General features: G+C 36.5%; 1 protein-coding gene across 1 annotated transcript in view; it reads left to right on the top strand.

The window, feature by feature from the left end:
• The window catches only part of CDKAL1 (CDK5 regulatory subunit associated protein 1-like 1), a 434,593-nt gene extending 410,700 nt beyond the window's left edge, over positions 1-23,893 (top strand). The window contains exon 14 of the mRNA XM_010004517.1: positions 23,690-23,893. Within this exon, the coding sequence (XP_010002819.1) occupies positions 23,690-23,893 (204 nt within the window). The remainder of the gene's footprint in view (positions 1-23,689) is intronic.
• The last annotated feature ends 481 nt before the right edge of the window (positions 23,894-24,374 follow it).

Consider the following 24,374-nt stretch of genomic DNA (forward strand, 5'->3'; position numbering starts at 1 on the left):
TTTAATTAAGTAGTTCATTGAACAGAGTTAAAGGGTACCAAGGGTACTTGGCCAGAGATGAGTCTTTCTGTTGGTATAATTTTATTTCTTAGAAATATGGCTGGAGATTTTTTAATAACAAATACTTACAACAATGTATGAGTGTATGCTAAGCTTGGCTGCTTGGTTCTTTACAGTACCTTCCAGATATTTTCATATATCCTGCTTCTTAAGAAGTAGTCACATACCCATGTGTCTCTCAGGATTTATATTCAGTTACTGCTATTTTGCATATGGGGATACCAAGATTTACAGAGGTCACAGGCCCAGTGATGCTAAATTACCTATTTTTTCTTCATGTTAAATTTGCCCAAGGTTGATTATGTGGGAAGAACTGTGATCTAGTTGCATTGTAATACTGTCTCAGCATTAGGAGATGGCCTCATGTTTGCCACTTGGTTCCACTCAGGTTTCAGCTTGCCCATCTCTGAAAGGCAAGGGTATCTGCTTTTCTTGGAAGATGCCTAGGAAGATCAGCAGAATCTTAGGGTCTGGAAACTCCTGCAGTCATGAAAACCTTGAGTTTTCAGGGAAAAAGGGAAACTACTGGTAATTATTTCCTCCAATTGGGACAATCAACACTTGCAATAGGTGAAATTGGAGAGGCACTATTTGGCAGAAAAATGCTCTCCAAATGTGGTTGGCATAGAGTTTTCCTCTGAAAATCCTCTGCACCTGTTGTCTGAAAATAAGCCATTTCGAGGTGTTTCAAGTTCACCATCCAGAAATCAAGATATGCATGTATTCTCTTTGAAAAACTCACGTTTGTGTGCAGATGGATTTCAAGTAAGTGAAAGTAAGTCCCTCAGATATAATTGTTTAGTCAGGAAATTACTTTTCTTTTTTTAACTGCTTTTCTACTTTTAGAGTTTTTAGAGTTTTTTATGCCATTTGTTTTTCCAGCAAAAAATGTTTCCCTGTGTTGGCCTCTTCTTTTGTAACATGCATGATCTAGGAATGTCTATTACATGATATCTTTTGTGTGACTTTCTTATGGGGCTGTCTGATACCATGGTTGTGGAAATTCAGGAAAGGCTGGCGTTGGTTACTGACCCAAGTAACAGAGTCATCCAGTTTTACAGACATTCATTTTCAATCACACATCTCAGCTGCACAATCAAAATAAGGGCTTGTGCAAACACAAACAGGGGCATAGTTTCTGTCCTGAAGCATTTGCACACTGAAAAACATTTAAGAAAATCTAAAAAAAGCATCATGAGCTAGATATGATAATAGAAAGCTCTACAGCAGTCTTTTTGGGTTCTGTAGTAAAAGTACCCTTGGGAACTGTTTGGGTGTGGATTCAAATGTTGCAACTTAGGCCCAATTTTCTTAAAAATATAAAAGCGTGACTCAAGGAATTGGTTGAGTCGAAAAACTTGAGGAGTGCAAGCTGGAGATGCTACTGCTCAAGTGTGATAGGGGCTACAGTGTGTGCTGGTGACTATTTTTAAAGATTTGCTCTGGTATTTCTCAAAAATTGTTTTCTGAGTCAAAGCTGGAGACACTGGTATCCGTTGTGGTATTTAGTAACTGTCTCTTTATTTGAAAGGTTCTTGTGCCAAAGAATCCTCTGCTAATGGGTAAGATGGTAGAAGTGAATATTTATGAAGCTGGGAAACATTTTATGAAGGGTCAGCCGGTGTCAGATGCCAGAGTTTACACTGCATCCATCACCAGACCGTTAGCAAAAGGAGAAGTTTCTGGTTTAACAGAGGTGAGTAAAAGACATTTTCTGCTTTACTACACTGGTAAAACAGCAACTGTTCAAGCGTAATGATTCCGTGCTATGTATCTGTTATCATTTTATAGTCTCCCTTTTATGTATGCATGAAGCTTTAATTTTTCCTGACAGATTGAAATCTGACTTTAAAAGCTGTTTTTGCTGGTGTCCCTGGCTTTTCTTTGCTGATTATAAAGGCAATAATACCCTTGTTTCTTGTTCCAGGGTGCATGATGAGGAAAGAGCTTACTAGAACTGGAAAGATTAAACACCAGTGATTATATAATTAAATTTTACTCAATTCTAGTTTAGTGGAAGGATTAATCTGTTTGTTTTAATTTACAAAGCTGTTTTTTAAAAATATGTATTGATTACAAGTCTGTTAAAAAAGGTCAAAATTGGGTCAGAGATTCAAATTAAATGATGAATAGAGGTACTGAATATTTTAAATATATTTTGGGAAAAGGGCAACATCTGATTTAGTCATATAAAGAAAATGAAACTCTCTTTAAAAGAGACCTGATCCTTATTTTAGACCTCAGTAGATATGGCTGTTTGCTAAGTATTCTCATACATTTCCTGGAGCTCTAGTTGTAAAAACTGATGGAGTGTGAAATGAAAATGTATATCACATTTCTAAGCACCATTTGATGTCCTTTCTCCAGCACTCTTGTTAGGATCTCCAAAAATATGTAGCAATAATTTAGCACATGAAAGAGGGATAATTAGCAGTTTATCAGCCACCTTCCTGCTTTTACAGTAAATTGTTGACAAGTATTAAAATATATATGCATTGTTGTTGAAGTTGTAAGTAATAGTATTTAAAAGAAATAATCAATGCACACCTTACATAACTAGTGTTAAGCTAAGATGAAGATCCTTGGTCTCTCAATAAACCTTGCTATGGCAACACAGAGCAACAATAGTGCACCTACTGAAGTGTGTTTGGCAGATCATGAAATTTGAGCACTATCACACTGCTAAACTCTCCTTTGAATACTGCCTGTGTGTATGTGTAGATGGGCCTCATAAGGAACTGTAAGAGGGAAAAACAGCCAAAACCTTAAAACTGTCTGGTTGGACTATGTAGCTGTTTAAACACAGCTCATTTTTTCATCAGAAATTTTTTTTTTTTTAATAATCTGCTGGAACACAACCAAGCCTGTCATTAAACTGAGTATGTGCTGCCAGGAGCTTGTAGCATGAGAATAAGCAAGCAGACGGTTGACTGAAATTCTGTATGTTAAAAATGAGAGATAAAACTATTAAAATGGAGGCTACTAATAATTTCCATAAGAACCCATTTAAATGTATAGACCTGCACATGCCCTTTGACTATGAATTCAGGTGAGTATTTATGAACAAGTACCTGGAGTTCCAAGTCAATGACAACAGCATGCAAATGACAAGGCAAATTGCTTTTCATGACTTTGTGGCTGCCAATGCTCCTTCAAGGCAGTATCTTATTTATGTTTGTTCCACTGAACATATTAAGAACTTCCACTTTATGGAAAAAAAGAGAATAGCAATACTTCAGTTAACGGTACATCTTTTGTACAGGGAAACTGCAGCTGAGGGCTTTTAATCACATTAGGCCAATGTGTAATAAATAGAACATGTGAGATTGTACTTTCAAAACAGTATATTTTATAAGGAAATTAATCATATGACCAAAAAAAAAGTTGTAAAAACTGAGAGCACCACAATGTGAGGATGTCAAAGCAAGCCACAAACCCATCCTAAGGAAGAAGAAACTTCTGTAAATGCTGTGATAAGTAGTAACTGCAATTATGTGCTCTCTTTCTCATCTGCTACATGTCCCTCAATATTTTTTTCTGACAAGTTCAGGGGGAGCACCACAAGAAATGTGGTGAGTTTGACAGAACAATTCTAGATCTGTTTCTTTACCCTGTTGGCTGCATGACTGGGGTGAGAAATTGGTCCAAAGAAATACATGAAGTAGGTCACCAACTGGAATCAACAGATCTGACTGTAAAAGGAGAATTCAATGTGTCACGCAAAGAGCAATGTACAGACTTCATAAAATGTCATTCATTGAAGCCAATAAGTATCAGTATTTATCAGGATATTTCTAGCGTATCATTTTATCATGCTTTTTCAAAATATGAAAAACACACCTAATACGTATATCCATTAATGTATTAATGATGGAGAATTTCTTAGCAGTTGTCATATTCTCATAAGAGAAAAAAAACATGATTAAGTAGATGGGATTAGAATATGGTCTTGACAATCAATAAGGTTAGGCTCTGTGACCAAAGTTGGGAGGAATGTCAGAGTCAGCGACTCAGGTTAAAAAGCTGTCAAAACAATCAGACTTACTGATTGTAGTGGACATAGTAAGTATTAAAATGCACAGGTGTTTGCCAGTTCTGTGTTTGTTTTTTTTGGTTTGCTTCAGCATGATTTTTTTTATTAAAACCTCTCTAAAGTGAATGATGTCTACATGTTGCACAATTTTACAGGAGGGCAAATACATTTGGAAATTTCAATTAACTTAGAAATTTAAATCTATCATAGATTTATTTGGGCTTAAAATGTGCTTTTGCTGATTCCATAATGGAACAATGTTTGAAAGTTATATGGCAGAGGATATATAGGTGGAAGTTGAAATCCATAAAGCATGAACACGTGTAAAGGCATTTTTGTATTTGGTTCTTGAGAATTTAACAGGATGTATGTGGAGTGGGCATTAAAAAGTATTGACAGTAACTGAGTTTCACAGGAAAACAAGATGTAGATGCTGCAGATGTGGTTTCCTTTCACTGGGGTAGGCTTGTAGTTGACAAAGCATTAAGAATGTACTTCAGCATTTTGAGATTCAGTAAAGCAGTATAGCATGTCTGTTATGTTCTTAAGCACTCTGGTAAACTCAGTTTTTGACATTTTGGAAGAGAGTCTGCAATACACATAATACAGAGTACATTGTCACTGGATGATAGTTTTGAAAAGTCAGCAGTGTGGGTCAATGGTCTGAATGTCATTTAATTTACAAATAACATTTTAATATTTCTGTTAATTTTATTTGGCCATGTTTTGGGATCTTGAGAGTTCCTCAGAAGCATAAAGAAAAATACCCAATAAAGACACCATGTTTACAAACAAACATTTGCCCAAATGTAATAATTTAAAAAAAAAAAATAAATCTGCAAGAATATGATCTCTTGTTAGAAATGGAAACAGGGTATGTTGTGTTGCTGTACTCCAAAAATAATTCTAGTTGTTTACATATTTTCTATGACTAGAGAAAAAAAATAATTGCAAGATGAGAAGAGACCAAGGGGGTGAGGGATAAAAATAAAAGGCTGGGTACCTGCCAGAATTGTAATGCGTTGCCAAAATCAAAGTCCTGTAAGTCTTTGGTGGGAAATTTTAATCAGATGGAAAATTAGGGCAATAAAAATAATTAACAGGGTATTTAATGATGTAGACATTATTATTTTGTATTCATAATTCCTGTTTCTGTAATGCATCTATGACTGACTTTCTATGACAGACTTTCTCTTCAAACAAATATAGGCAGGTCTTCCTCTCAGTTACCTGTTTTTCATTGTTTTATGTGGTAACATTCTCCATCTCCAACACTTTCCTTGTGAACAACTCCTGCTGGCAGTCCCCATTTGCAGTATCTCTTGTTGTGAGCCTGGGATCTTGGTGCACATCTCTGTGGCTCCCAGGCCATGGTAACATCCACAGTTGGCCCGTTAAGCTAATAGCTATTCAGGTCATTGAGATCTTCAGGGGAACTGAGGAGCATGCCACTGATTGTTTCAGTCAGCAAGCAATTGCTTGGGCAGTCTTCTTGTTCCTTTTTCTCTCCAACCTGCCTTCATTTTTTGCAGTAGGTTATTGTAGCATTGTACTTCTGGGTACTACTGAAGAAGCTTTATGTTCCTGGTCTCTTAGTTAGCCACAAGTATTTTCTAGCTACATTAGCACAAGATGACCTCTGTACATCACCCAACCTTTTTTCTGATGTTAGGAAAAAGGAAGGATGCATATATCAAACACTTCTTCATAGCCTGCCAGAAAGAAGAATCAACAAAGCATAGCTTAAAGGGAATACTCTGATCTCAGGTAGAAAGAGTGCTTCACTTGTGGGCAAAATAAAATGGAATAGAGGAAGAAAATATCTTCTGCTGGAAGAGAAATGAAAGAAATCATGTCAAAATTGAGATCTCTGTTGGAAACTTCCTTCAAGGATTTGGAAAGAAATGTGAAAGATATGCATGAAACTGAATTAATTATTAAGCACAGTTTTTACATACACTGGAGTTTCAAAGTGGTGGAAAACTTTGTTCCTGAACAGGAACTACAGATTAGGGGGAAAAGAGAATGAGAAAGGAAATTTTGGATCAAAAAGTGACATGAAGGTGTGAGGAGAGGAGTCTTGAATAAAATTACAGAAACTATAAAACATATGAGAAATGTGAATGAAAGATCAGAATTTCCAAAGATAGATAAAGTAAAACAAAATACACCTTTTACCTCTCTTGGAAGGCTATTTGCTAAGGGTTCTTTGTATCACAGTGTCCAAAAAGGGACAGTTTGAGAAATATGTAGGGAAGTTTCTGTTGAAGATAAATATACTAGCAAAAAAAAGGAACATTTTCTACATAAAATAGTTTTCAAGTAATACTTCATGAGAGTATGGTGTAATATTTGATACTTTTGCATTCTGTGCTCTTGCGTTCTTAGGAAAATAAGTTTTGTTGCCATGTTGCTCTTCCTCCCTCTTTCTCTGAAACAACTGACTGTAGTGTGAGGTATACCAATAGTTAGTGCTTTTGCATGTATTAATGTGTTTTATTTAATGTGTTAAGTCACCTTCCTTACCAGTTGTAAATGGAGGTCATATAAGATGCTGTTAAATCTTTCTTAAGTAATCGCTTCCTTTTATGTTATATTTGGTTATTTCAATGTCATCATGAAGATAAAATAAGAAAAGGGGAATTTCCTTTATAAGAGTGGAACTCTAAGTCATCTATGGATGTTTTTAAACAGGACCTTCAAAAGTCTTCTTTATCCCTGAAAGAGTGACAAATGTGTGATATGCTGTTCTTTAGATTCTGATTTTTGTGATCTACACTTTATCTGCTCACCATTAGCTTTGTTTGTTTGGGGATTTGAGCCGACTTTTAACTTTTCTTCTACTTGGAAGCCCAACATTTCTTAGCTTAGAACTGAAATTTCAGGATGGATTTTCTTATGGGAAAAATAAGTTTTTCTTCAGGGTTTAGCCAAGTCCTGGACTGGATCACCTGTAGTTCTTGGGGAATTTTAATTGTCCTTAGGAACATGAATAACAAATATCTGCTAGAAACATTTGAGATGTAGGCCAGCTGCCTTGGGTCATCGATGTGGGCTAGGTGACCTCTTACATGTATTTCCAGCTTTGTCTTCTGTAATTCTATGAACATTTCAATTTAGTCAAGAATTATTTGATGACTAGCAAACTAGAATACAAGGTTTTTCTGCATTGCATGGAAGGTTAAAATACATAGAGGTGATTTAAGGCAGCATACCCAAGAGCCATCGTAAGACCAAGTAGTTTTATCCTGAGGTCTTTAATTTAATGGGCATGTTGTTTTTCTGCTCATCCCTCAGCAAAGCTGAATTTCAACTGCATTGATCAAAACTCAGCTGAAACAACACCTGTTACATAGCCCCTTTTCAAACAAATGCTCCCTCAAGTCGCTTTCAGGTGAAAAGGTCTGAACTTCAGTTTATTTACTTTTCATTTCCTCAACGATGTTAGTTGGCTGAATGTCACTGTCTAATCGCTTCGAATTACGTAATTATGTTAATGCTGTGCAGTGCATGCAACAAATGGAAATAATAATGACTGGGATGATTCAATTACAAGTAATTTTTGGGAGAATGACAGAAATGTTCTATCCCTCCTGCCTCCAGAAGTAAAATTTCAAGTGCTAAAATATTTCTGCCATTTTTGTGTATAATTTCTAGTACTTGACCTGCAGATGCTTCACTGTAGGATAAGTGGGTGGGTTCTGCTCTCCCTTGGCAGAGGGACAAACTGGAAGTGTGTAGCCATGGTAATTTTAACTACTTGACACTCCCTGTAATATTTAGGAGTTCCCTTTAAAGTATTTTTTCTTTTCAATCAGAATGTTAACAAACATTCTCTTTGGCAGGAATCAAAAGACACTTGTTTTAAATAATGCTCTATTATTTAATGTATCAGGTTATTAATTCACTAAGTTTTAATTGGCTTTGGAGGGAGGGGGGAAAATGCAGCAGCCACACTTTGCACAATTTTTCTGCTGTTTTGGAGTTAATCTGTTTCTAACTCATTGTGCCAGAAAAAGTCATTATAGCTTTGACTTTCATGCTTCTCCAGCAGAGTTTAATACAAAAGAAGGTAAAGGATGTTCAGCCTATGTTTACATTGTATCTTTGCTTATCATATTTAGTCATCCTTTTTCTTTTTGTTACTACTCTTTAGATCATTAAAAAGCTCATGTAGGCAGCATTACTCTCTCCATTCCTTGCTTCTCTCTCCTTTCTCTGCAAGCAAACACACAGTCAGAGGCACAAGATATTTATGTCTTGTCAAATATTATTTTTATGCCTATTTCTCATCTATTTATGCTGTAATTGTAATAATCTTTCTACATGAATGTTTAAATGGGACAGCATGAAAAAGTCACATGGAGATCATGAGAGGAAAGAGGGGGTTTAGAGGAGTGATACAGCTTTCCCCATCACCAAATGAAAGGTCAGGAGGAGATTCATTTTATGCATACAAGATATTGGAATGTCAAACTTCTGCCTCTTGGAAAAACATTTGTTGCCAGAACTACTACTGAAGTAAGAGGGTTCATAAGCTTTGACACTATTATGAATATAAATGTTCAGAAGGTTTCTTTAGACTCTCAGTAGCCCCAAATGTAAAACTCTGCACTTCCCCTTGTTGAATTTCATCATGTTTCTCCCCGCCCAACTCTCCAACCTATCTAAGTCTCTCTGAATGGCAATATAGCTGTTCAGAAGGTTTCTTTAGACTCTCAGTAGATTAATGATTTTGTAATAATCTAAAAATCATCCTTTGTGCTCTTGTTGATTCCCTTCATGAAAATTTACTAACATAGATAGAAATTTTGCAAATAACATTTTTTGTTCTGATAAATCTTTTAAAAGAGTTGAGGTGTTCCAGTAATACCAGGATCAATTGAAAGTCATACTAGAATACTGAGATCCATTAATAATCATAGTTTCCCTCTCAGACTTTGATACTATTTGGATACAGTGACTTACATTTGTGGTTTTAATATTCTTGTCAGTAACACTACAGATTTTTTGCTGGTGTCAAGTGTAATAAGGTAAAAAAAAAGGGGGGGAAAGGTTTTTCAGTATGAGAAAGAAATCAATTTTTTAACCTTTTGTCAGTGTTAAATTACATTTTGTGTATGGGTATGTCTGCATATAAAAATTCAAAGGTAAATTTAGAGTGGCTGTGTTTTTACCTGAAATTAAATTACAGTTGAGTAGTAAGGATGAGGTTATTCTGTGGCTACATTGGAGAAAATGTATCTTAACGATTCCAAATGACATTCTTCAATGAAGTGGATATGAAATTCAGAGCCTTGAGGATATATATCCACCAAGGATATACTCCCAGCTACACTGGAATATCCAGTGAACTTACTGCATCCCTGTTTAATATATTTGAAAAACTGTATCCTTAAAAGACAGTCCACAGAAAGTTGTAATAGCTAAGCAAGCTTAGTAAGCTGGTGCTTCTTCAAGAGCTGCGTATCGTAACGTTGTGTTTATATGGGCTGTATTCCATATCAAATTTAACATTCACTCTCAATCCTTTGTCATGTAATCAGATCAAAGTCTTGTTCATGTCATTAGCCACTAAAGCACGTTGTTGCAGATTTACTGGACCAAACAGCAAGAGAAATAAACCCTTGCCCTCCTACTACAATCTCTCACCCAATTCAAGGTATTTTTTTTAGAAGAAGTCCTCTCAAGCTACAAGAGCAATAATAATCACTTTAAAAGTTTTGTTCTGCCCCTAAGAAACTTGGCTCATTGCCTGTAACACTGAAGGTTTTCATAAGACCTGACTTAAATTTATTTAACTTTTGGTTCAGTTCTTATCTGCAGCAAGTTCCAAAGCAAGCTGTTCCTCTAGGCTTCATAAAAGACCATTAAATAAAAGAAACATTTAGAAAAGTAACTAATTATTTAAGCACTTTAATCAAGCTGTTCAAAGACGGCTTTACCTGTGGTTAGTATAAAGTACACCTATCTTGATTACCTTCTTCTCGCTACTTCCCACTGGGTATTTAGATTACTTGAAGGATTCCCCCACCTCTGATTTATTATTTCAGATGTTAGGACCCTGCGTGTAGACAAAGAAGGGTTTTCTACTGACTTATTCCAGGAAAAAAAACTCTTTCCAGCTAGAATCTGGGAAGTGTGACTGGATTTGATATAATTGTCTAAGCTGGCACTGGGAAGGAGGGATATTGCACTGAATTATCTAGTCAATGACAAGCACGAGAGGTTGTGGTAGCGGTGTGATATGGTTAGTTTAGATAGCCCAAATCTCATATACATTCCCACTAAAGTAAGATTAGCACTCTATCTGTTTGCATGGTCCTTTTGGTATTATGTCTTTCTTTTTCATTAGAACATATTCCAAAGTTTGTTCATCATTTTCACTGGGAGTTTGCTCCAAGCAGATTCTCAGGTGTGCATGTTTTGAGGTTCCAAAAGCATCAGAGGGCTTCCAGCACTGTTTTCCTGTGTTTGAAACTCAAGCCCACAGGATGTTAAAATGTTAGCATATTTACTTCAGTTTCTTTTACTGGAGTCAGAACCACAACCCAAGTTTAGAGTAATAATAAAATATGATCTTGGGAAATTTAGGGCATATTTCTTCCATCCTAGATTATATAAAAACATGAGCCTTCAGAATTACAGTGAGGTAAGATGTACTTCATAAGATATATGTTCTTCAGTTATGCTTCAGCTTTTAATTGTCAAGGTCACAAGCACTGGCATGATGTCATTTTTAATTAAGACACACAGGTGTAAAGTCAAAACTAAAGCTGAACTACATGACAGTCTAAGCCATTGAGATGTGCTAGAAATAATAGGGATTTTTTTCATGTAGTCTTCATTGTAGAGAACAGGCTGAAAAATAATTTCTAAAGTAAAAACCTTAATTTAAAAAAAATTCATTTATAAACATTTCTTAAAAAGAGTTGTGCATTTTTAGTTGGTTTAGGGGGTGGCAAGCACACCAGGTTAATTGAGAGCCTGAAGGCAGATCATGTTTGACCTATGTAGCTCAACATTCCATAAGAAAATAAGCCAGCTTCTGGCTCAGCATAAGTCAACAAATGCTATAATGAACATTGATGTTGCTGTGCTTCCGGTGTCTTCTTTATGATACTTTTAATTTTGCCTTTTTATCTGCCTTGGACCAGTAGAAACACTGTTTTGTGGAACATGGCCTGTAAAGAAGCCCTCTCCACAGATGCAGAAGCATCTGTTCCTTATACTAGTGCAGAAATGATCAATCTCCAGAAGAGTTCACCTGTCTCATTAATTACTAAGCAGTACTCTCTTTTCCGGTGGCTACCAGGTCAATGTCATACATCTCAGAGCCTGTGTTATATGTGGAGAAAGAAAGCTAGTAGCTAGTAATCTCATGATGAATTTATGTCTGGTTGTGTGATTGGCAAGGCATGGTAGTGCCTTGAATAAACTCGTATGGCATATCAAAAAGGATTGACCACCCATGTACTACAACATAAGATTGAAGTGTGAGTGATAAATAGCAAAAGGTATAAAACATGACTGGCTGGATGTCAAAAAAAAAAAAAAAAAGCCCCATGGAATTTATTTTTTCATTAGTCTCAGTATTACCATAGGGTCCTTGAAACAGTATTACATTAAAAAATTTATCCAGTAAATGTCTTAAATTTCAAACTTATGGATTCTTCTTCAAAGCCATGTATATGCTGAGGTAGAACTTTAACAAAGGCTCCATTTTGGTTTGGGGTGGCTTGGAAATTTTTGTGAAAATACTTTTGTTTGAACAAACTTGTAGGCAGTATATTTAAGCTCTTTTTGTCAAAACATCATAGAGCTACAAAAACTACCTGTGCATAATATTGACCAGATGGATTTCTGGTCCTCAAGAGAGGATCTTATTATCAGGACTAGAGGATTTTATTTTAAAACCTCATCCCTGTTTTGACATTACTTCATATGTGATCATATGTAAGTCATTTTAGTCAGTCTGACTGTGCTTTATCTTATCTGTATGGAATCTGTTTTGCAATTCTCACATACAAAATCTCTGATAAGTGCAGATAAGATAATTATAATACAAAAAGGATGCCTGTGAATATCTGCTTCTGACACAGATAGGTTTTTGTTCCCGAATACAAGAACTTTAATTTGCTAAAGTAATGGAAGTAGTGCTTAGAGTGCTTTTTCTTTTTCAACTATTCAACATGTATCTCTGTCCAAAGTAACATGAGTTCATTATTTTTTCAGTGAGGAGCACTTAAAATTCTGTAGCATCATCAGATTTTGTCACAGCACCACAGGGAAAAAGCCAGATGCATAGCTCTTAGTAGCTGGAAAGGAATGAACTAGAGTTATGCTTGGGAGAGTGTCTTACATGATAAAAAAACCTGTTGCTGTGCTGTTAAAATAATCTTTAGTATAGAGACATGAAGCAATTTAAAATCTAAATCCATCAATTCGTTAAAAGACTAGGTTAGGTCCCACAGTCAACATCCTGTGGGCTTGCACATCTCAACCCTACAGGCACGTTGTACGTGTTTGCCGTTTTCAGGTTGTCTTCTGTTTTATTTGTGTTTATCTCAGATTTTCTTAATGTCTTTTCCTGAAAACAGTGTAATTTAGTAATACCTAAAAAACAACAAAGCAAGCTGTATCAAAATATTACAGGTTGTGTTGTACGGACCAGTGTCTTTTCTAAGTAAAGTCTTAACAGTGGAATGACACTGAAGGTCTATAATATGTGATAAGAAATTAAGAATAGTATTTCTCGTGTACATGTGCACAAATTATTTGGAGTGCAAGGTACTCTGAATTAAGGGAATTCTAGATTTTAAGTTGCTCTTTTACATGTAAACGCCAACTATGTTACATTTCAGTCTTGGGTTATATGCTTACATACTGTTTTCACGTGCACACACATACAGATTTGTTTCCTTTTGTGAACAGAACTGAGATTATTTATTTAATAATATGTTGTTAGATACTTTTCATTATTCATTGTGTAATAGTGTTATTTGCTACATCCTCTTTCAACCTCACTCTCAAGGAAGCTATTAATTTTTTTCTTACCTTTCCTGTGACAACCATCACTAAATTTCTGACTGCTTCAGAAATAAAAATAAGTTTATTTTTACATTATCCTCCTGAAACCCAGCTTTTATATTCCCATTTGTCTTCTCACAGATGAAGATAATGCAGATATTCAAAGTGTCCATTAGAACAGCAGTGTAGTGAGTAAATTTGATGGTGGTCAGCTCAAAATGCTTGGAACTAGAAATGTAGAAATTACTACAATTTTGAGCATATGTTGAACCAATTGCAGCAGTGACTCTTCAGCATTTAAGAGAAATTAACTCCAGGAGATGAAATCTCAGAGACAAAGAGGAAACCAATACTTGATACTTCATGCTTACTTCCAGAGGAACTGGTTTTCTCCTCATGAGCTAATCCTAGAAATTATTGGTTATAAGCTGATAGAGCATACCATGTAAAACCAGTGTGAGAGAAGACTGAGGTCCAGTGGATTCACAGGAGGCTCTCAGCTGAGGTACAAATTGCCAGTTATTTGAGCATGATAGGGCACAAGTTGGTGCTTATGCACATCAGTCCTTTACAGATACAGAAGTGGGTTGTCTAGCTGGACCACCCTTTGAACGATACAAATGCTCTCCTGAGGGGAGATATTCGTTCCAGCCTGTAGATTGGATACTTACTGTTCTTTGATGTCTTAGACAGAGTGCCAAGGTGCTATCATGATTATCTAGCATAAAATACACAGCAAGCCAAGAAAGGTTTTTCTCATGTAATCTTTTTTTGTGGAGAAGGGCTGACGAATCGTTTGTAGAGACTGGGAATACAGAGATTGTGTTAGAGCAGTTAGGCTTGCTAAACACAGAAAGTAACCATTGTTTGAAGTTTCCATGAGAGAGTCCTCCATTAACTGCAGCTGAACTTGACTGAGTGTGAAATTAAAAAGAAGACTCAGATTTCAAGACACTCCCATGGGTGCTCAGAAGTGTGGTAACTGGCACAGTGGGAGACTTTGTAAAACAACTAAGGATACTTAAGTGAAAGAGGCCATGACAATATGAAAAGGAAACCTTTGTGTTATCACTGAACCCATAAAGTTGGTCAAGATAAGTCACACTTTATTAACTGTTAAATGTCAGGCTTATGTGAAATGCTCTTTTTTGCCCATATCTGATTCCAGCTGTGCTTGGTGAGCATCTACAGTCTCAGGAACTGGACAGAAAAGTCTGTGAAAATGAATGTAAGTGAAATTGTCAGGAGACTGCATCTTAGGGCCTTGCCTAGCTTTAATAAATTGTATTTGAAACTTAAACTTGACAAAGTTAAAAGGTTTTAGGGGCTTTTTATGACAACTGGAATCTAAGCTAGGAACTGTAGAGACCTGATTGCTGGCTTGTGTTATGGCACTGGAGACACTTCAGTTGTCTTTGTTTCTCTACCTGTAAAATGATGGAGGCATATAAATCCCAGAGCTACCTACGGGAATGGAATTTCAAACCCTGGAAACTAGTATCATTCCTAAATGTTAACAGCATTCATCTTATAGCATATTTATTATCTGTGAGGTTGGAATGTAAGAAGGGCTATATCCTTTGTCCCTGATTGCCTTATAATACAATGTTGAAGTCACTTGGGAACTTTCCATTTGTAATGCTCTGTTCTGTAGGAATAAATGAAAACACCATAAATTCAGGACTGTGACATAGTCTAAGATTAAGGAGGAGGCTTTAGCCAAGATTATGTACATCTATCAGTTTATTCTAGTTTTCTCCATTTGAAAGATCTTCAAAGCTTTTCTTGATTTTGAGAGAGAATGTCCCTTGAGATATTTCTTGGATATTTATCATGATGTTCTTTGCGAATAACAATGGTTAGAAAGGCTTTTAGTATTTTATGCCAACTGGGAGTATAGAATCTCTCTTGAAGATAAGTGTTTTAATATATACTCAGGGAGTTCAATTTGAAGTAAAAGCTGTATTACTCATTTCACTGCTGATAGGTAGGTGAGTATCATTCAGTTATATTGGTGATTCTTGTGGTATTAATATATGTTTTCAGATCTAGCTATTCATTTCACTGAGGTATGCTTTCTAATGGAAATGTTTTGTGTCTTTGCCTGTAGCTACTGTTGACCTCTATATAATTGTCATTGTCATTTCAAGATGTAAAAGGAAAGGAAAAAGCTGCTGGTCTCTGAGGGCTTGTGCTGTAAAAAAGTATATCTTATTTCATTTAATAATCTCATTTCTAGAAAAGTCTTTCAGCATTCACATACTCTTAGGTCTTTATCATTCCTTCATCATCCAACAAAATAAACTAGTAAAATTGTTGTATTGTAAACACAACTTTAAAATACTTATTTTAAAAAAACCCAAACAAAACAACAACAAAAAATCACTATGACCCTTTTAAAGAAGGAGAAAGCTGGAATCCTGTGGAAAGATATCTACAAAGACAGGCCAGAGTATGCACACTGAAAAATGATATCTAGTGTTATTAGAAGTAAATGTTCATCCTGTAATTCACTGTAATGTGTTTTCAAAGCCATGAAGCCTGTGCTGGAGATCTCTAGGAAACAGATTTGTCTGTTAGCCAAGTAATTACCAGATAAGTGCCCAGAGCAAGCACCTGCCATCCCCTTCATAAAACTGTGCTGTGCACAGGGAAATAAATAGTGACAGATCCCCATCCTGAATTTATCCACATTGTACTGCCAGGTTCATTCTTCATTTCAAGTCATTGCTTCGACAGCTGTGACTTTTGAATCATACACTTTTTCCTTTTAGAAGATCCCTCACTTCTCTTGTATTTGCAAGTGCTAACTGGAATGTTGGTTTGCACGCCACTTATTTCCAGCATGGTGATTGACACCCCACCCACCTTATTAAAAGGAAAAAAAAAAAAAAAGAGGCAGCTTAGAATCCAAACATCACACTGACTGTTTTTCAGAGTGTTGCTTCTGACCTTGAATGACAGGTTATTTTGACAATTTGTTATTTGAAACTAAGTCACTAAGTTTAATAACAGCGCAAAATATATGTAAAATAAGAGTCAACTCCTGGCTGGAAGCATTTATAAGGAGATATAAAGAAACAAGCTAAAACAAGTTAGTGTAATGGAAAGCAGCACAACACTGCATTTTAAGCATTTTGGAGGTGTTTTTTTTTTGCTTGAGATTTGCTTGTTTGTTCCCCTGATTTTTGTTTATTTTGTTAGTTGATCTTTTTGGTTTTTTTCCCTCCTCCTCAAAGTGTACATCAAAAAGGGAGTCATTTAATAAGCCCCAGTTACTCAGCCTTCTGTCTCACTTTTAACTGCATTATGAATTTTGAGAGCTAATTGAGGGAATAGTCCTATAGACTATTTGGAGGAGGAAGAAGTAGGTGGGCAAGGGCCTACCCATAGGCAGGAACATGGAAGAGAGCAGAGAGGTGTCTGCCAACAAAAACACCAGTGAAGGCTTACAGTAATGGTGGGAAGTTCAGATACAGTAACTTACAAAGAGATAAGTGGCATTTACACTCTTGCATCAGAATATTGAAGTTTGAATTTAATGTTAAGATAGTTGAGAAGAAGGTTCCAGAGGTGGATCTGTGTGACATGGACAGCAAGTCCTGATAGGGCATGTGTCGCCAGCTGTTTATCACAGGCATGTCACTCCAAATTTGTGTTCCTATTGTCATCTCTGCTTTTGTTTTTTTAGGGGAGACCATACAGTTAAGTGATGCAGCAGAGAAATGGGGAGAAGTCGAAGGAAAAGAGGACAGACAGGAGGAGATTGTAGTAATCAAGTAATCAAGGTGTGAGGTAGTCAAGTAATGGGAAGTGTGTTTTTTTTTAACTGATGGAAGAAAACAGACAGATCCTGTAGGTTTTACTGGGAAAGAAGAAAGATTTTGTTAACTTGTTCTGTAGGTCAGGAGTAAGCCCTAGTTAAAGATGATCTCCATAAGGGATGACAAACCTGGAAGAAACTGTCAGATTTTATGCACTCGAGTTTAAGGTCAATCAATCTTTATATCCTCCCATTATTAATTGTGGTTTATGTTTGTGTTTGACCATGGTCCAGCTGCTAGGAGCATTGCTTACCTGACTTGATTGGGTCATGTGTAGTGATCACATAAATTAGGATTTGGTAACTGGAACGAGTTCAGCATAGGGTCAGGGAGCTGGTCAGAGAGAGGAGTACCTGGCTTGTTCAAGGCCTGGAGAAGAGGTGGCTTCGGGAGACCCTGACAGAAGCCCTCCCAGTGTCTATGAAAAGGTTATGGAGAAGACTGAAACAAGTGCTTTACAGTGGTGCATGTGGGATTGCAAGAGACATTAGGCATAAATTGAAATGAGAGGTTTAGACTGGACATGGAGAGAAACATTTTCCCCATGAAGACAGTGAAGCAAAGGCCCAGAGAGGCGGTGTAGTCTTCATCCTTAGAGGTTTTCAAAGCCCAACTTATTAAAAATCTCTGAGCAAACCAGGCCATAGCTGACCTTTCTCAGAGCAGGAGGAGGGATCAGATGCAGTCTGAATTATCCTAGGATCCGAAGACAGACAGTAAGACAGTTTTAGTGACTGCAGCTATTTGCAAGATGCTTTGATTAATTTATTTCCATGCAGTAACTTCGGTGGTGATGATTTGGGGTTAATGGATTAAGAATCCTAATTATTGCTAAGACTCTGACCATTTACTGATAAATTAATAATAAGTCTTTATTTATCCTTCAGCTCAGTTCTTCCCCTCGCTGACATACTGAAGCATAAAATCATGCATCACACACATACACAAACACACATATATATGCACACACAAAGAAGAACAAATATGAAATTCCTTTGCAAAAGTGCCTGGCTGCTTTATTTTTTCGAGGTTTCTTCAAATGGGTAATTCAAATGGGTAAATTCCATGGGTATTTGGAATCAGTGAGTTCCTAGGAATGATAACATCTGACACAAGCATGCTTGTAGACAGCATTTTCCCTTAGCAACATAGTGCTGTGTGCCTTCATTGGAATATATGGTGGCAGGGATGCTTCTTATGGGAATTATCATGCTAAACCCATTAGAAAAAATTTTCTTATGCCATTTATTTTCTACTTTAAGATCAACATTCCACATTTGCAGAAGGCTGGTAAAATTTTATAAGTAATAAATCAAAGGAGCTCTCTTAATACCTAGAGAACTAAATGTGTCTTCCGGATCTATTCAATAAAATTAATTTACGTATTTTTTTGGATGTGTAATCTATGTGACCTTCAATAACTGTTTGTTTTTTAAATCTGAAAAATGCCTCCAAAGTGGAACAGCCCAGAGTTTCAAACTGCACAGTAGGATATGTAATGCATATTTTAACATATTTTCTTTTAATTTGTCACACAGATTTGCTGTGCATGCTTATATAAAAGTGTGTTTTTAAAGGCAGTAGTACAAGTGTATAAGATGTATTTGGTTGGGCTAAAAAATTCGGAAGTCTAATTTATCTTGAGATATGTTCAGTCAAGTAGTTTTTCACAGCAGTTAGCTAACACTTCAAGCTCTAACAGTGCCCCTGAGCCATAAAAGAAATTTGCATGTAAGAAATGTTTTGAATCTATTAAAACCTCAGCTCAGAGCTAAAGAGTTTCTCTCATGTCTTTGTTGACTAACATGAAGTGAGATCTTATAAAAAGCTAGGCTGTGATCGACAGATGCCAAAGCTTAGGTTTTGATGTGATTATATATTTCTTTCATGCACGGCAGTTTAAGTCTGGGACTGGAGCTTCAGAAAGACAGCAATCAATAGGTCTGTGCAGGAGTACACAAAATACATTACTCCTGGCAGTTGTCAAGGCAGAATTATTTAAAAAATAATCTGAAATGCATTTGATCATACACTAGAAGGTTTAATAATTTATATTACACCTTATTAGCAAAGTCTTGTGTTTATTTTGTGGCTGCCAAAACAAGATGAAAGGCTGCCTCCATGGAAATAAAAGATGCTTAGCTCCAAGTGTCTGTCTTTGCATTTCAGTTTGATAATTTCACTTCCTCCCCTCATTTTGATTAATAGTATGTAGGTTTAAATCTTATAGTACCTTTTCCTTCATTGCAGTCCTTTCTAGTCAGACCAATGCTCCTTAATTAAAAAAAAATTCTACCAAAGGGTTTATGCCTATCAAAACTTCAGTTAGTATAAACACTTATTTTTGGAAATTTTTTAACCATAGGATTTTCTCCAAGTACCTTTTTGGTAAAAGAGGCCTCAAATTTAGTTCTAAAGTCCACTAAAATGAATAATTATGCTAATCTTCCTGAGTCTTGCAGCTACAACAGTGTGATTTCTGAGTTCAGCTTAAGAAAATGGCAACTTTGACCAGTGCTTGTTTATAGTAAATATCACCAGTTATATCAGTTCATAATATTACAGAAATACCTTTAAGGTTTCATTCAAAAGCCAATGCATTGCAAATATTTTATCTAGAGATACAAATAAGGACCTTTCAGAATTAATACTAATGTAAAGTGAGAGCACAGGGAGTTGACAAATGAGATCTTTACCTCCACCCAGAATTTTTACACCAAAGGTGCATAAAGAGGCAGTAATAAACTTGGTTTTCTGTGGAGAACTCCCCTCCTCACAAAACATTAAATACTTTTTCTGCAGGTTTCTTGGATAGCTCCTCAAGGCAAAGTGTACAGGAGGATCCCGCAGTGTAGCACTACAGTATTGCAAACTCTAAAGCTCATGACAGCCCGAAGAAAGCTCTTGTAGTTTGTCTTGTTTATCCTAGAAGGCTTAGTTTTAGTTTCTGTAACTTCATCCTCTCCTCTCTTTCTCTGTCCATACATGCCCATACATACTGTATACATCACCTGAAAACTAGCTCCTCAAACAGAGCCTACAGAAGGACTATTTGCCCAAATAAAAAAATATATACATTGTTTTTCACTAGCACAGCTGGTAATCTGGTACTTTTATGTTAATAAGAACTGATGATATTCTAGGCAGGCACTGTTGTCCAGGTTGCAGTGCAGGCCACTCCACCCTTAGCTCAGGCTTAGGGGAGTGCAAGAACATGGTCAGCCTAGCAGAGCAATTCCTCTTCCCACTGAGAGTTTTGTGCTGTGCCTTGCAGAATTGCACAACAGACTTTTAGGAAGAACCATCTACCTGCAGGTGTCTCTGAGAGATTATCCTGTTTTTAAAAGCTGTTGTATGAATTGCAGGAGGGACAAAAAAACACTGCCATTTTCTAAAGGAGCAGGAACCAGATGTACCCATTTTTTACAAATGCATCCTCGGTGACAATAATTATGGAAATTTTCAAGGAAGACGATGATACTACTCATATGTCAGTGTTGCAAGGCAGAATTTTGGGACAAAGTAGAGAACAGGTCTTAAAAAACATGGATCAGTTTAACATATTCCTTAATTTTCTTGAAAGAGAATGTTCAGCAGAGAATGTGTATCTCTGAAGAGATATACTTTATCAAACAGAAATGGAGTAGTGTCTTAAGTGATAAGTTGTGAATTACATCTTAAAGAAAAGGGTCACTTTCATTTGCAAATTGTGATATATTGTCCCTGTAAGAACAGTTCAATCCCCAAGAAAATGTCTGAAGAATTCAGGATAGCAAGGTAATAGGAGTAGTATTTTCGTATTTTCGGATGCATCTTTTGAAAGAAAAACCATTGGCTTGAAGTATTTGACAGACACTTATATGATCTGAGGTACTGCAAAAATCTGAAAGTTTTGAGCAGTTTATAAAATGTGACTAGCAGTAGGAACAAATGCATCAGAGTTCGAAACAGAAGGAAAACAAAAGCCTAGTGAAATTGTGAGAACTGTACCTTCAACCCAGTTAACTTTAAATATTTGTAAAATACTGTAAGAGAAACTCTGATATACAGAAAGAAAATTGAAAATGGGTTCAATATATGTATGATAATCTAATTTATGGGAAATAGATGAAATAAGGAGCTCACAGCTTTTTAGGCTGACTTACTCAGATGGAATAGCACTGGGACAACTGGCCATTGGGCCAGTGGCATTCCCCACCATCAGAGCTTCTCAAACCTTGCTAAAATCTCTTTTGCCATTCTGTCCTACAAGCAGTATGCAGCACTACCTAATGCATATGCATTGCATATCGCTGGAGAGGTTTAAGAAGACAAGATAGTAACCAAAAAAAACCCAACATCAAATTTATACCAACAAGATAAGACTGTTTGGTTTTGCGTTGGAAAATAGAAAAAACTGCAAAAGAGAAACGAGGTGCCAGTGAAATCACAACTGCACAGGAAAATGAATGCATGAAACACTGTTGAAAAAAGAATGCAGTGAAACACTGATGAAAAAAGCTCCTCAAAACTTCTTACAAGTTGAAACTTCTGCTTGGGTGTTCTGCTAGCTATCCCCAGGCTTGCAGAGACAGGTTGATAGGAACTGAGGCTGACCGTGAAAAGAAGCATTGAGGAGAAAGTTGCAAAGTCACTGATGAGGTACTGGCCCTTTGTTTTCTAAGGGACAGCATCTGTTCTAGTGCAAGAACCTCACTGATTATCAAGCTGTGTAGAAATATTTAATAAGGAGCTGGGAGCCTGATTGCAGTCAGCCAGATTTTCAGTCATTAATTGGTGAAAATTTGATATCAGAAGAAATCAGGTTTTGGTTTAATTGATATTTTTACAGCCTTATCCATTCTTTTAAATGGCCTCAGCCTTAGTGTAAACATATGAACAATACATATAAAAACAGGTAAAGACCATAAATTATGCACCTCAGATTGGTAGATATTTGTGAGACCTGCAAATAGAAGAAAGGCTTTATGAATGTCTAGAAAGAAGAAATTGAGTTTTGATTAATATATTAACAAACCCTTAATAATGTATGGTTTCCACTTTATTCTGTAGGCAAAGTTTCATCTTCTTTGATGATTTGGGGATAAAATAGCTGTGGCCAGTTATTAAAATTTTGGGTGCTGTAGGAGTTTATTGTAATTAATAACAATATGAAGCAGTTTCATCGTTTGAAACTAAATTATTCTGTGCCATATAGACTGAAGACCTGGAGCAGTGTTGTTACTGTGCCTTGCACTGTGGAGAACAACACCCCAGTTTGCTTACTGTTTCCTTTTCCTCTGTTGAGCCAGTAGATGTTCTTCTAGGTATAGGATATATAGAGGTCCTCCTCATTCCATAGGTTACTTACTAAGCAACTTTACCTGTGTGAATTCTGATCTAAATCAATAATGCTGCAGATGTTAGAATAGCATTTAATGCCAGGCTGTCAGGTGCCCCTTTGATGCTTACTTACCTAACCAGTAGTAGTCGTCTTTTTTACAGTTACTATAGTGGAGCTGATTCCTGAAATGGAGAACAGGAGGCAGTTACAGACAGTTTGAGTGGTGCTGTCACACTTTTATGGGCAGGCACCTTTCTTGGAGCTTTGATATTTCTTCGAGTTGGCCCAAAAATATATTTGGTAGAGGAGGGAGTGGAACATCTTGTGTATTTTCATGTGACCGAGTTTTAGCTGCTCGGAAATAAAAGATTATCCTTTGCAATTTCTGTGTCCCTCACTTGTTTCATATGAACTGTGAAGAGAAAAAAAAATAATATGGATTAGTCCAAAACCTTTTTTAACTGAAAAATTTCAAACCAATTAAAAAATCAAGCCAGGTTCAGTTGAATTCTTAAGAGATTGTTGAAATAGAACAAAAAAAGAATTTATGAACAGAAATACTGCATCTTATGTTGCAAGATCATTACACCATTGTTTAATTACACCTTTACACATGCCTCTTGCAAATGTCATTAGAGTACAGTTTTAATAGATGTTTTACTTTTGAGTATCTACAATGCTAGTGTGCTGAACTGGACAAGGTTGCAAGAGAGAAGAGTTTCTTTATCTTTCCACTTCGAATTTCAGCTGAAACAGTAACTCAACATCTGCAACTCTGTGCTGCAGTTAGAAGTCCCTGTATTCTGGGGCATCTTGGTGCTTGAAGTCAGGTTGAGAATGATAATGGCAGGCACAGCGGGGAACTCCAATTCGATATACTGAATGAGGTGAGTGTTTTAGCACAGCTGCCTCCTGAGGGTCGATGGAAAGGAAGAGCCCGGTGGGAGCATTTTCAAGCACCACTGAGCTGGCACGCCAGGAGGCCGTGATTGACTTTAGAAGAGCCCTGCTGTGCAAAGGATTGTTGTGTTGTGGTCCCTTTTGTCACTGGTTAGACCTTTCTTTTGAAGAAGCCCAAAATGGGGGAGTAGTGAGCTAGCAGCAAAGCAAACAAAAAATAATCATCAAACAACTGTCTTTGATGACACTGAGGTCTGGACACTTGTTTCTGTTGCTAACAGCTTTGTTGATTTGGCAGTTAATTTCATGAGCAAGATTGACTTTGTATGGCATTGGTAAGATTTCTGTATGAAAAACTGATGACCTGATTATGATTATGCAGTGCAGGTTGAATTGTGGTTTGTCTTGAAAAGGGTTATTATTCTGAACCTCAATATAAAGCGATTCTATTTGTGTTTGGTATGTACCATCAGAAACACATAGCACAGTTTCAATCTTAGTATGTATATTTCTTCACAGGAGTTCAGACAAGCACCACAGAAAGGCACAAACTGGAAAGCACACCCTTCTGCTGAGATCCCAGTGAAAACACCACTCAGCTCTTGGATGCCTTTGCAGCTCCCATGGCAACAAGGAGGTGGACTGAAGATCCTGTCTGTCAGCTTGGCTCTGCTGGCAGTTCTTGTTATGTTTTACTACGGAGGAATGAAAACAGAACTGTGAACTGAATGAGACTTTTATGAAAACAATGAAAATGCTGTTTAAAAATCTTCAAAGGACATACTTTAACAAAAAAATAAAAAAATAAAAAAGCTAATGTAAATTGGGCAATAATTTGTACTCACCCTATGCCTTTCCTGTCATTCACAGGGAAGAATGTTAATAAGCTCTGAGGAGACCTATCTTGCAAAAACGTGAGGCCTTTGGTTGGCAAAACAGTTTATTGCATCTTTCCTCTTCTTTTTTTCTAAAATGGTGCAATGTTTGCATTTCTTCCTTGTTTCAAACTACCATAGCAGGTAAAACTGCATGCTGGAAACTCATGAATTTTGTAATAAATCCTTCTGTTGAATGATGTTGGTAATCTTTTATGGTCAGAACATTTGAAGCTTTCTTCAAGATTTTGCTTAATGCAGTGTGATGGTTTGATATGTGTCTTTAAATCAAGCACTGCTGGGCCATTAAAGTTGGTCATTTGTTGCTA

The sequence above is a fragment of the Chaetura pelagica genome, unplaced genomic scaffold (genome assembly GCF_000747805.2).
Source record: "Chaetura pelagica isolate M959 unplaced genomic scaffold, ChaPel_1.0 scaffold78, whole genome shotgun sequence".
Lineage (NCBI taxonomy): Eukaryota > Metazoa > Chordata > Aves > Apodiformes > Apodidae > Chaetura > Chaetura pelagica.